This window comes from Lepisosteus oculatus, chromosome 1 (genome assembly GCF_040954835.1).
Source record: "Lepisosteus oculatus isolate fLepOcu1 chromosome 1, fLepOcu1.hap2, whole genome shotgun sequence".
In the NCBI taxonomy this organism is placed as follows: Eukaryota; Metazoa; Chordata; class Actinopteri; order Semionotiformes; family Lepisosteidae; genus Lepisosteus; species Lepisosteus oculatus.
Window position 1 is genome coordinate 3,976,252 of NC_090696.1, and position 13,892 is coordinate 3,990,143.

General features: G+C 43.3%; 1 protein-coding gene across 1 annotated transcript in view; it reads right to left on the reverse strand.

Annotated features, from left to right (window-relative positions):
* adam19a (ADAM metallopeptidase domain 19a) overlaps positions 1–13,892 on the reverse strand; it is a 124,932-nt gene that overhangs the window by 10,200 nt on the left and 100,840 nt on the right. The window contains exons 6-16 of the mRNA XM_069187369.1: positions 11,900–12,089; positions 8,141–8,206; positions 7,476–7,547; positions 6,930–7,096; positions 5,746–5,830; positions 4,898–5,040; positions 4,492–4,669; positions 3,799–3,888; positions 1,666–1,861; positions 593–701; positions 161–365 (exon numbers count right to left, since the gene is read on the reverse strand). Coding sequence (XP_069043470.1) covers positions 161–365; positions 593–701; positions 1,666–1,861; positions 3,799–3,888; positions 4,492–4,669; positions 4,898–5,040; positions 5,746–5,830; positions 6,930–7,096; positions 7,476–7,547; positions 8,141–8,206; positions 11,900–12,089 — 1,501 coding nt within the window. The remainder of the gene's footprint in view (positions 1–160; positions 366–592; positions 702–1,665; positions 1,862–3,798; positions 3,889–4,491; positions 4,670–4,897; positions 5,041–5,745; positions 5,831–6,929; positions 7,097–7,475; positions 7,548–8,140; positions 8,207–11,899; positions 12,090–13,892) is intronic.

Genomic DNA, 13,892 nt, shown 5'->3' on the forward strand with positions numbered 1-13,892 from the left:
GAACGTATCTTCAGTGCAGAAGGAGCACTGGGTGTGTCTCCAAGGCAGGCGTTTGCCTGTGACCCTCTGGTGGAGGGTCTCTTGCCCTGTGCCCTGGTCACCTCTGCCCGCCTCAGGGAAATGAAGCCCGTGAACGTCCCGCGTGCCGCGCGGCGCTTGCCTTGCCCTCGCCACACTTGGTGCCGGTCAGGACCAGGCCCGGGTCCGGCAGGTCCCCCTCTCCCTCCTGGGTGGTGTAGACGAAGGTCCCTCGGCACTTCACCTCCCTGCCCTTGACGCGGATGGTGGTGTCGATGGGCACAGCGTTGGTCCCCTTCGGCTTCTTGGCGGCGCTCTGGCACTGAATCTTGCCGCACTTTGCATCGCTGAGCGGGGAGAAGGAGAAGAGAAGAAGCACATGGGCGCGGGTCTCTGGTCTCGGCTGCTCAGCATCCTCAAACCCCCTGGGCTCGAAGGGGAAAAAACAGGATGATTCTGAAATGATTCTTTTCTTTTTTTTTTCCGTATCCTCGGGTGGAGGCAACGATAACAGACGAGTGAGGGGGAAAACGGGCCGAACAAAGCCACGACACGCTTCTTCTATGAGACTCGCCTCTTCTCGCACTTCATGTAGTTCCCCCGGCTGTCCTTCCCACAGTTCCCAAAGGCGTTCCCAGCGGCATTCACATCTTGAAAGCAGGCGTCGGGGGCTGGGGCAGCACCTGGATCAAAGACAGCCAAACAGCGGAACAGCATTCAGCCTGCTTTCCTGGAGAGACACAAAAGCTCCAGCAGGACGGGCGCAAGCTTCGGGAAAAAAAATGGTTCTCTCTTCTATCCACCTCCTTTCATGTCCTGAGTCTGCGCTGAGGGAGTTCTGACTCTTGGATACGGCTCCGTCTGCCTTCTTTACAAGTGAGAGGTTTTTGAAGTTTTAACCATGTTTTTCACCTGATTTTCTTTTTCTAGGTTTTCTACATGGTGCAAAGCGTTTCATCATCTATACTCAGGGCCCTGCAAAGGTGAAGTAGCTGTGTAGTGGAAAAAAAAATGACAGGAATAAAAATACTTTCATGAATTGGCCAAATGGGCCAGATGTGTTGAAAGGCCTCGTCTCGTTTGTAACCTTTCTTATAATCCTGTAAATCAGTGAGTAAAATGGCGAGATCTGTGACAGGATCCGCAGAACTAGGCTAATGGCAAAATCTACAGCCTACAGTACATACAACCTCTGTGACTGTAACCATCTAAAAGCATCAAAAGGCTGTTTTGTGAGGAAAAAAAAACATTCCTATCCACAATGTTCTCACATTCGTTAAACTAGAATTTCCTAAAGTGTTAAAGAACAAGGTAAATGAAGGTGCATATGGAATTATTGTTTCCAGTTACTGGCATTTGCAACTTCATTTTTAAAGTGATTTCTGTATTTAACCTAGGACAGATGTGTTCAGTAAAGGATGGGTTATGGGTTGTTAATATAAAGCAAAAGCTGTAACTATCATTTGTAATAGCCTAGATAGGATGTCTTATGCTTTAGCAATATACCGAGGGCTGCAATAAATGTAAATGTGCTCTATTTAAGCACGGGTGTTTTTTTTAAAAGGGTAAAGTGCGCTTGCTCGTCAATGACGCTGCAGAAACATGTGCAGCTGTGGCACGAAGGCCAGCCTGAAGCCGCCGGCCTACCGTATCCCCACAGCTGGAGGCACTGCTGCTCGTGGGTGAGGCACATGCCGTTGTAGCAGTAGGCGTGGCCGTACTGGCAGAGGGAGCCGTCGAGCAGGTAGACGTTGGAGGGGCAGTAGGGCGAGGCTCCGGTGCAGTACTCGGGCAGGTCACACGCGCCCGCGGGCTCGCGGCACATCGTACCGGCGCTTCTCAGCTGCCAGGGAACGGGAAGGGGTACAGTATCAGCCGAGGGACCTGAGCTCATCCACAGCAATCAGGTCGAATTCTGTGTTTTCTATGTCTGCAGAAGCAGGGTTCAGGTACCTTCAGTCTTGTAAAGATATGTATAGAGTAGTGCAAACGAGTTGTGTTGACTTACAGTACTCAGTCTTCCACCTGGTTATTACTACAATAGCAAGCTGTGCTGGAGAAAGGTACTGTAGATTTCACATGACGTGTAACACTTGGCATTTCGTGACTATAGAGGGTGTAATTATTGTTAATTGCTACAATTTGCATGCATAGTCAAATCATTGTTAGGACCTGATACAGTAAGTGAGTGGTACGTGTTACTTTGTAATTACACAATGTCATTATTTTGTAATGGTAATACACTAATCCCTCACATATAAAATCTTCAGTATGAACTTTTACCAATTTAAAATACAGGGTAAATGTGTAACCACGCAGAGAACAGACCTATCTCTAAATCTCCCTCAATTAGGCTTCATGGTGCCAAACGGCTAAGCTGTAATCTCCACACAATTGTTTGTAATCACATTGACATTTGCAGAATAGTACACAACAAAACATAATTCTATACCACTTAACATCCATCTGCATGTGTTTTGCTGGAACTGGTACAAAACAATTTTCACTCTACAAGACAATTAGATGTACCCTAAAGTAAGTCTAAACACACTTTTTAATACTTACAAAAAAATGTAAATTGCATTTAAATCCATTAATCAGAAAGACATGATATGACAGACTCTTAAATCTTTTAAACCCAGATAATAATTCATTTCTGGGTTGCTGAGCATGGTTTTATATGTTAAGGGGCCACTGGAATTAACCATGGGCACAGCTGTCCAGAGACCTGTGAGATGTTTGATGGTAAAAAACACTTGAGAATCTTCCCATTTTTTTCCTTATGGAAGAGTAAAACATAAAAAAATAAAAGGCATACTGTAGGTAGGTTAAAATGCAACACAAAAAGGTATCAATAACTATGTTCATGGTAAAGAGGTACTGAACAATGAAAATATTTAATGATTTTATGTTATTCCTACACAAGAATTCACAAAACTGGCCTCCCTTTCTTGCTTTCTTTAGTGCCTTCCCTGTTATTCTGACACAGTATCCGTAGTATCAACTCTGCACTTGTTTTCCTCTCTTCCCTGCCTGTTCTATCTGCTTCTAAACAGAGCAGAACAGGCTCTCTTATCGCAGGATGTGCCCAGTGTCAACACAATAGCATTCTGGCAAGAGAGCTCACTTTCAGCATCTTACCTTCATGGAACACTGTCTTCCACTTGTCGCTTAGAAACAAAGGCAAATTGCAGCCTCGCTGCGAATACAGCGCAGCTGACAATGATGAAGGCAAATTACAGCCCCACTTCATTTGATGCACAGAGGTCTGAACTCCAGCTCTCAAGAACCCTCCAAAATTGTTATTATCGTTTGGACTGAACCCTCAGTGCTACTGTTTGTTTAATGGGCAACTCTTTTATTTTTTGCAGGTCTAAAGTTCGTTAGGAATGTGGTTTTTCAGAGCTTCAGTACTTTCAATGTCCTGAAGATATTCTATAGATCAGCAGTAACTCATAACTCAAATAATCCCGGTATTAAATGCTACTCTTGTCGCTTGTAGCCTAGTACTTCAGGAAAATCCTGGAATGTGCACACACTGTAGCAGTACTTTAGGTCCCACTGAGGAGCAAAAGGAATCATATTTCCTCCTATTTTATACTGTATTTCCAGATGAATACAAGGTATTCAGCTAGGTTATTATTTTTGTGAATTCCATGAGGGCTCAAGAGAAAGCTAGCCCAGGAGTGCGAAAAGAAGAACTATGGAAACAGCATAAAAACAGAGTAGGCAGAAGATAAGAATGAAAAGAAACTAAGAATTGGGATAAAAGTACAGTACCTTGCAGCCCTCACAGCACACTCCGTGAGCACACTGGGCATCTCCCTTCAAGGTGCAGTTGTTAGCGTTACAGCAGGAGTTGGAACATTCCTGGAAAAGAAAATAGTTTAAAAACCGAAATCTGCCAATTTGATGAACATCAACATGTTTTAAGAAACACAGGTAGTGTATTTATTTGCGTCTCTCTCTCTCTCTGCCTCTCTTTATTTATGCTCTGAACATTGACTACTAGGCTCCACAGCCGAAACATTGTGTTTCTTTTCTTCTCCTTTCAGCAGGGAATAAACATTTACTTGTTCCTACTGTATGGAAAGTTGAGGTTATAAACAGATTCTCATTTCAGCATTTCAGCCATCAGGAAATGATCTCAATCATTATCACTGGGTGTTCTTGTACCTCGATGGATCACGTATAAAACTTTTGGCCCACACAAAAGGTGATTTTCTTCCTAAAGTAAGAAATAATAAGACCCCACTGAAAATAAAAGGCAGCTCTCTTATACTGCCAAAGAAATCTTTCAACGTGTTGTAATGGCTGTTGTAAGGTCAGTATTGTCAATACCCAAGATGCCCTTCCAAGCAAAAGTGTTTTTTTTTTAACCAGGAAAGGAACTTCAGCTGCTGCTTGTGACTTTAACCAGGTTGAGCCACACATGCTGGGTGGTGCAGTGGGCAGGAGTGCTGGTCCGGTCACCTCTGGTTCTCCGCAGTCACACTCCTCTCCCTCCTCCACGAAGCCATTGCCACAGCGCCGGCCGCCCACCAGGTCCTTCATGTTGGGCATGTTGAAGAGGCACATCCCCCCTCCCTTCCTGAAGTAGTTGTCCAGATCCCTCCTGCTGCAGCCGCTGAACACGCGGGGGAAAGGGTGCCTGGGGGGAACAGGGAACAGCTTCTTAACTTTCCTCGGAGCAGCCGCAGGGAGGGGGGTGGGCGAAAAAGAAAATTCCAAAGCTCTGGCCGGAGCAGAGCCAGGCATCTGCTTGCAGACACCGCCCCGATTAGGTACTGTGCCTGACACTGCGGCCCGCTGTGAGCGCAGCCAGCAGCCGTGCCGGCTCCAGGGCGGGAATGCACCGGGAAGCGGGCGCGGATCTCACCCCGTGGCGGCCGCCATGACGCAGCCGCCCTGCTCCGGCGTGGCCTCCACGCAGCAGCCGTCGTTGTCGTGGCTCATGCCGAAGTTGTGCCCGATCTCGTGGGCCATCGTGGCCGCGGCTCCGATGGGCAGGTCCGAGTGGTCCTGAAATCGAGGTCATCGTCAAGAGCTGCTCGTCTCGTCCGGCTGAGGGCTGAGACAGGAGGAGCCACTTCGGCTGCACTCCGCATTGATATTCTTCTGCTGTATTCAGCTTTCTTGGTCTCAGAAAGGTTCTAATAACTGCTGTCTTTTTACTAAATGACCTTTTAGCTTAAATGCCTTCAGTCTTAAAAAAGCTGCTTTTCTCATTGGAGTATCTGCGACTTGTGGTCAGGGGCTCTTCACCACTATACTCTCAGCTCTTCAATTTCTGCACAACTTCTTCTTAACCATTACTTAAAGTGCAATTTCTTATTTTTTATTTATTTCAATGTCTACTTAAAGTGCAATTTCTACTCAATGCAAACCACACCATTCTCATTTCACACAAGTCCAGGAATGGATTCAACTTTCAAATACAAAAAAGCACATTTTGCCACTTCACTTTTCTCTTCAAACAGTTGAAGTATATTTGGACTGCAGTAGTTCAAGTAGGGAGCTGCGTCAACATGCGTAGGCTGCAAACAAACAGGTAGTGGGTTTATTCCCTGCTGAAAAGAAAAGAAAGGAGCCTTCTTCAGCCGAAACATTGTTTCCTTTCTTTTCTTTTCAGCAGGGAATAAACCCGCTTCCTGCATGTTTGGACTGTTGGTAAAGACAAAAACCGCTACCGCACATTACCTAGGTATTCAGATCTCTGACACCTACCACGTTGATGCCTCCTGAGTTCTCATGGCTGCACATGCCCTCCAGTGGAGCCATGCCAATGGTCGTACCCTTAAATATGACACCCCTAAAAAAGAACAAGTCACACCTTTGTGGGGGTCCACTCCCAGAGGTTTGAAAATACAAAAAGTAGGAGCGTTGAACTTCAATATCTGGTATTGATTGCGCCCCAAAGCATTCTGGGGTGAACTGTAAGTACGGAGCAGAAGCAGACAGGGGGGCTGTGCCACCACACGGGATTCTGGGACATAACTGTGCCACTGGTCCGCGGATGAGCAGGGGACGGATTGCTGGTAGGCAGAACCAGTTCAGGACTAACGAGGAGGAGCTTTGGGCGGATTCAGGCAGCGTATCCTTCGGTGATGCAGGTTACTGCTGCAGAGCACACTACCTTAGTCTGAAGGCTGCTCAATGACAGAGCACAGGATCGGTGGCGGGGTTTAAGTGGAACTGGGATTCATGGCCTAAGTACCCCTTGATTGGTCGTAGGGAACCGGGACAAACGGCCCGAGTGAGCCCCAGGCGGAATGCGTCTCCTTGTGGGAACTTAATTGGTTTTCCGATTAATCCAAGGGCTGTGAGCTCTGGTTCACCCAGGCTTAACATAATCAATTAAAGTGACAAGTTAGGTGCGTAGGTCATTATTTATTACATTAATAAGAAGTTGGGAAAAAAAATATTTTATGTAATTATTACTTTACTAACTGTACACATGCTATACTGACCACATAAATTACTAGAATTATTTCCCCCAACCTTTAGTTTTAAAATGTAAATCCCTTACACAGATAACTTACAGTATACCTGTAATCAATTACATTTTACAAGTAATTTTTCCAAACACTGATCACAAAGCCCATGCTATATCTGAAGTGTACTATAATACAGGGAGTGCTGTGCACATAGAGAGCTACAGCAAATGCTGTTTTTGGAATGAAGCCAAAGTTACTACAGCCTGAACTGAGAAAAAAAAATTGATAGGGATCAGTAAGCTCAAACCCCAGGATTGTAGCTCCTTCCTGCAGAACACCGTGAACTGGGGAGTGTTGGGAAATGACAGTGTTGAAGACAGTGGTGCTCAGTGGGAATTGTTTAGATACAGATCAGCAGACAGGTATAAGCTATGGGCTGACAGGAAGAAGCTGGTGGTGAACCTGGAGACTTACGTGAGGAGCTGTGCATTGTCATGTTTCCTGCGTGACTTGAGCTTCTGTCTCCACTGAAGGAAGGACCAGAGAGTGGCGTTGGGCTCATCACTCACCAAGCACTGGTCCCTCTCTGTCCATACTTCCAGACCAATGAGAGGCACCCGGATGTTGAGGGACCTGTAAAACTGTCCTCACACAGACACAGCGTCTCAAAGTTCTACAGGTCACAGATCATAGTTCAAGACTTTGAACCACATACTGTCATTTTAGCCTTTAACACTCTTGCCTACAGCGCAACATGGACTCACGCATGATGACCACTGACAGGAGGTTGTGAAGTGACCCAGGCCCTCGCTAACTATTTCTCCACCTATGGCTCCAAAAAGTGCAAGTGTGCACAGGAAAGTAATGCGAGAAACACAGATACCGCTGGCTTCATTATTGGAAGCCAATTATTAAAAAGATACATGCTGAGGTGAAATGAAAAATTACAGAGCGGGAAAAAAAGTAATAAATTTCTTAAAATAATATGAGTGACTCAGAGGAATCATACTCATTCCTTACCTTATCAACATAGTTGGCAATTTCCATTATCCTCTGCTTTGTTTTGTGAAGGTCACTGTTTTGCCTTTTATACTAAATCAAAATAAGATGAATTCATAAGAATATGACATTATAAACAGTGCAAACAGAGTTCTTTTAATAACTGCTTAGGTGATAAATGTAAATTCAACAAACAAACAATTATCAATTAAAAGTGCAAGTTCTTGTGTTAAGAAATATTCTTTGCAGAATCTGTTCATCCACTCTCTTAGACTTAAGACATAATGACTACACTTATCTGACTATGGGAGATGGATCCATCACAGCCTTGAAAATCTGCATATTCTGTTGCATTTTATGTTGAATTACAACATATTTTAATCTTTTCATAAAGTAAGGTCTAAATACAACCATTGAGTTTGTTTTCACCAAAGTGAAACTTTTCTAATAAACCAATTAATTAATAAGAATTAATTAATAATAATTAATAATTTTTCAAATGGACAACCTATGTAAAAGTTGATCTCTTAGGTAGAAATGATTTTTTTACTTTCAATCAAGTGAAGATCACATCGACTCATCAATACACACCAGAAGTGTGTAAAAAGTGTAAAAACACATGATTTGACCCTGAATATTAAGAGGAAAATCAGTCATTCTGTTCTAGCAAAAAACAGTGTGCTTACCAGCATATTATCAGCAACAATAAAAAGCTCCATGTACTTCGTGGTACTCCAGACATTCCTCCTCACCTGTGAAGAGGAATTACAGCATTAATGGAATTATTTTGCCTTCCAAGTTGAAAACAAAATGCTTTTCAGCTACCTCTGTCCTATCCTTTCTATCAGCATTCATACCCCTGACCTGCCAACAGCTTCAAATGTTTCTCTCCTTCCTCTCAGCTGTAGTTCCAAACAAATTCTCAATCTACAAAACAATTTAGATCTTCCACCTATACTCTTCCTGTTTGGCATATCAGGCTGTTTGTCAGTGTGAAGAAAAATTTAAGCCACGCACTGAAGACTTTAGACAGAGCTAATGTTTTGCAAGTGTCAAACTTAAGAGCTCAGGTTATAGGTGCAAATACACATGTATACAATAGGACTGCATATACAAACTACAGTGTTCTGTTTCCATTTAAACTTGAGTTCTTTACTGAAAAAACAGATCTGACATGACTAAACACGATGACAATATGTGCTTTTTAATAAACATTTCACAGAAATCTCCTGAGGAAACATCATTTCTTTGCTAGGGGCAGCGCAAATATCTGGTGATGCTACTGTATGTAACACAATGCACACATTCGGGTTAGTGTTCGGGTCAAGATGACGGGTAGATTCAGGAGTAACTGCCGTGTTTGCAGTGGAGAAAAATTAAAACTGGTCACGAGGAATCCACCAAGAAACAATATCAATGCATGAAACCTTTTAAGAGATAATAAAATTCATGAAACCTATCAAAAAAATGCAACAGTGCACAACAGTGCACATATTTTGTGGAATGTGATTTGGTGCGAGGACGTCATGAAGCGTTCGCGCTGTGCATAACCTAGTCCTGTAACAACACGTTAATGAGCTCTACTATCCATCTGCAAGGTACCATGACTGATGATTGCAAAGAAGAACAACAAGATGGGGTGGTAAGTTCTGGAATGTCAAATCAGCTGGTTGCATGTCTTAATGTCAATCCTGTATCCATTCTCCAGCTGTTAGACCTCATTAGGATGGCTGGTAGGGTTAGTGTACAGCATAGCTGTGGTATTCTACACATTGTGTCCTTCGAGATGCCTTGTGGGAGGTGCTGGGGGAGAATCTGACCAGAAGTAGCAGAATGAACCCAGTGGAGCTGTGGAGCAAGCTAGGGTTGCCATGGCATCCATTCATGCATCCACTCACCTGTCAGTCAGTGCTAGTTGCCAAGGATACATAGACAGGAAACCTGTACCACCCACTGGCAATATACATCCACGCCCGCCTCAGGTGGTTCAGGATGTTTAAGATCTATTCTGATACCAGCATTAAGTTTGTTTTCTCTTGGACTTTCGACCCCACTTTGTTCCAACCTCGACTTTGGATTACCCCTTCATGTTTGACTACAGTGCTCTTTCGATTACAAACTCAGCTTGCCTGCCTCAACTTTTGTTTTGTTCTACCTCTGTGTTCTACTCGGCTACAAACTTAACAGTGCCCCTGCCTACGGCCCAGGACTGAGTTTGCCTACACAACGCTGGCTTGCACGCCCATCATCTGCCTGCAGCTGCTCTGTTCCGTTTCCCTCTCTCGCCCAGCACGTGAGTTCACTTTGTGTCTCACAGCTGCTGGTTAGTTCCACCCAAGCAGCGAATATGACAGAATGGATGATTTGTTTAAAGTTAAAAATGAATGATGTCTGTAAAATGCAGATGACAGCAATCACATCAAATAAAGGCTGAAAAAAATCTGTGAATAATTTGGAGTCAACACCAACATGTTTCTTTCTGCCTTATGACTATTCATTCTGGGATCTTAATTCTTCCATGTTGTTTGTTTGTTTGTTTATTTATTTATGTTCCCTTTTAACATAAAATATAAAAAGTTAAGTGTCTCAGTATGGAACAAATTTCAGATTTCACTCAAGGATAAAACATTTGAACCTCTTCACTTCAGGTCTTATGAAGATTTATTATTTGGTGTTATTTGGTGAGGTAGTGTGAACTGCCTGCTCTCTTCAGTGCCTTCTGCAATTAACACATTCACAATGACAGTGTGCAGAGAGCAGCGTCTTCAAGGAAATGAACCTTGAAATCCATAAATATTAGTACTTCAGTGTACCAAAAAAAATCTGCCTAACTCAGTTTATTTTCTCTTGAAATAAAATGTCTGTGGTTTAGTTGAGTTCATTAAATGCTTCAAAAGAAGTGACTATGCATCGTGAAACATTTTATCAGACTGTCATGAAGGCCTGAATAAAGCAGCTCTCAGAGAATAAAAAATATAAAATCAAACAAAGCATGCATTCAGAAGGAGTCTCAAGTGTGTGACAGATCTCTTTTTGCCGATTGAAAAATCAGTTTTATATTTCTCATTAAACACTTCTATATGAACTAAACAGAAATGCAGATCTGAGGTGCTTCTGTCTTTCATGGCTGTATTAGAATAACACGTCTAGTACTGGAAAACCTTAGTCCTGAAGATCTTATAGTAAAGAGTAATTTCCATACTTGAGCTTAGGAGATCAACCTCCAGTTGATCCCAGTCTCTGCAATGAAACTGACTGAGACAGTACTCTGGATAGTACTCTGGTCCATTGCAGAGTTGCCCCAGGGCTAAGCGAACAGGAGGGATTTGGGTACTGTGCCTATAGTAGGTTGAATTAGAGAGAATGTCTAACCCACAGCGTCACAGTTCACATTAGAAGACCCTGAGTTAGAAACTCATTTTTTGCAATCTTTGTAACTGCTATATTCAAAATACTATGGTAAAAGAAGGAAGATACTCTTCATAGTTTACCACAAGCTCCTTATTGGCATGTTCTTAGAGGTTAAGCAATCTAAACTATAAATGTGTTCAGATCTTACAAGCAGAGACTAGAAACTAATCTAATTAAAGTTGAATATACTGCAGACAGGCAAATAAAAGTAATAAAGTAAGTTTCCTTTCTGCATAATTAAAATATAGTTGTATTCCCTGTTTTCTTTAACTGTACTCCTCCCAGTGCTTTTATCTATAGTGCAAATTACCACCTTTATTTCTTTTCTCCTGTGTTTCATGACTTGAATATTTAATGAACACACTCAGACATATACATAAGCCCAACCACTCAAAGTATTTGGAAAAATTTAATATAAAACCTAAAACCAGTTAAAAGGACTTCTGAAGTGCTTCTACTGTTAGAATGAGTACAGACTGCTAAACACCACTCCGTGCTGCTTGCTGTGGGTCTCACAGAGAGCCTTGAGATCGCTGTCTTTATTTTTTTTAAGGCAAACTCCAACCATGGTTTTTGAGAAATCTAAGGGTGATCATATTTTCATTACAAAAGATGTCTAAGCTGCTAAGTCTAAGGTGCTTTACTGGTCAAGATGACATCTGACCAAGTGTTTAGTAACCAGTTATTTAAAGGTGACCACTAAAACCTGCTGAGTTAAGAACATGAAAAAAAAAAGGTTACGAACAAGCCGCTTGGCTCATGGCGGGGAAGTGATCTGGGATCTCATCCCGACATTTCTGGGAGGCCAGGCTACCAGATTCAACATCTTCGCTGGATACCTAATTCCATGCCACTGGCACCCTTGGCCTCCTGAAGAAGTGCCTCCTGTTAAATGCACTTCCAGGTCATTTCCAATGATGCCCACTGGGGTGTTGAGCCCCTCCAAGACCCCCGAGGTTGCCAACCCGTGTCATTAAGGTAGTGCTCTGCCTACTCCAGCACACTGTGTTGGGGAACCTGTCTCAGCACTGTACCCTTTGATGCAAAGGCTGAACGAGGCTGGCAAGGTTGGCCACGCTGCCCACATGGTGGGGTTTGTGCTGCCCACAGGTCCCGCCCTCCACCGGCACGTGCTCCGTCCTGTGCATGATGTGATGGCGGGATTCCAGCCCTCTGATTGGTTCCAGGTAGTAGCTGTCATTGACATTCAAGACAATCAGGCCCCTACACAAAGAGGGAGGCAGAAGAAGGGTCACAGCACTGCACAAATGTCCATAGCTCTGAAAACTCTTCGGCGAACAAGACAGCAGCCCTGACGTGCTCCATCAACTTCATTTTTGCTTGTCGCCCATTTTCTAAAGGTGAATACGAACTGCATGATAAGGCCAGTATAAAACACGTCTGTTCAGAGCGCTGCATGCCACCTCTCAGAATGACTGTGTGACAGCTTTAACAGCAGTATAATTAATTCAAGCGGTGCGATATTAGTCTGTTCCCTACGGATTTAGTGTTCCTTTAAGTCTTACTTGAGTTTTTCCTTTGTACAGTGTCTCTTATATAATGTCTGCAGCAATAATGCCTTATTGTTAATCTGTCTTGAAGTTTCAAATGAATAACAGGATGTAGGCTAAACGTAAGCTGCTGAAAGCTGCTTGCCTACAGGTGAGAAAGGTACAGAAACCACACTGCAAATTCCAAAATTAAACCTCATTCTGTGGTTAGAAATGTGATAAACTAAAAGTCTTCACCCATCCGCCCACCCCCCCCAAGATGATCTTATCTCTTATAGATGCAAAGAAAAGTCACCTGTTCCAATGTGCAGATAAAGAAAAATAAAAATCTTACATAAAACATAACTCATATTCTTATTTAAAGGTTTATTGGATTATACCGGAGTGCACACAAAAATTAAGCAGCTAAAATATTTATCTCCTGATTCAGGAATAAAAGTGTGGATTTGCTTCTACTGTAGGTCAGATTTCTAAGCCCTGAAAAGACGACATTTTGAATGCGCAGCTTCTGGGAAAGTTATAAGATGTGCTCAGATAAAGCTAGAGCTCGAGAAAAGTCAGGCATCCTGATTCCTGCACTTCTCCCTGCGGTGATTCAGCAGCGCCGCTGGGCAGGAGGAGAGGGAGGGCTGAGCACGAGGCGCTGTGGCCTGTCCAGCTGACTCTGGGCTCCGGTCCGTCCTTCCCGAGCGCTCCCCTGCTGCAGGAACATGCTGGACACATCTGGCCCCGAGCAGCACAGCTGCAGCCGAGTCTGTGCTCGATGAGCACAACGTGGAGCACTCTGCCCCAGCTAACAACACTGACCTCAAACCCAGACTGCGACTTCAGGACACCCTACATGCTTATATATAAACACACGTGTTTTTACAAGACCTCAGATGGCACTTTTTTTTCCTGGAAATATATCAGTTGTTGAAAATGAAAATTAATATCAGACCCCTCTGAAGAGGACAGCCCATGCAAGCACTGGCTCTGAGTTCTTTAGGAAGAATACAAGGCATAAGAGTAGAAAATGTGAGACTTTTACAGAGTTGAAGAAGAAGAAGGCTTGTGTCGGCACTTAATTTCACTTGAAATTAGGGAGAGGGTTAGGGTTTCTGCCATAAGATAAATGGGATGTTGAAAAGGTGTTCCAATACTCTTGGAAGGGGTACCGCTGTACAATAAATCTGGTTAAACAAACTATCTAGGTGCTCTCTGCTTAAGGTGTTTTAAATGGTTTTCAAACATAAGTCATAGGAACTTCAGGCTTCATGACAATGAAGTCATGTTACAGAAGGTTACTCTTTTGGTGTAAGTGTACTTATACAGTATTCATGTATTCACTGACTTGCTAATGTGATGCTGCCATGTTATTTGTGACCTGGGAGCCTCTGGGCTTTGGGTATATCTTTATTTCTTTTTGCAGCTTGCTGGAAAGCTGTCCACCCCCTCACATTAACTCAGAGAAAAGAAGCAGCATTTAGAAGGATAATGAGTTGTATTCATTGAACATAACCTCCATGTGTCAGTT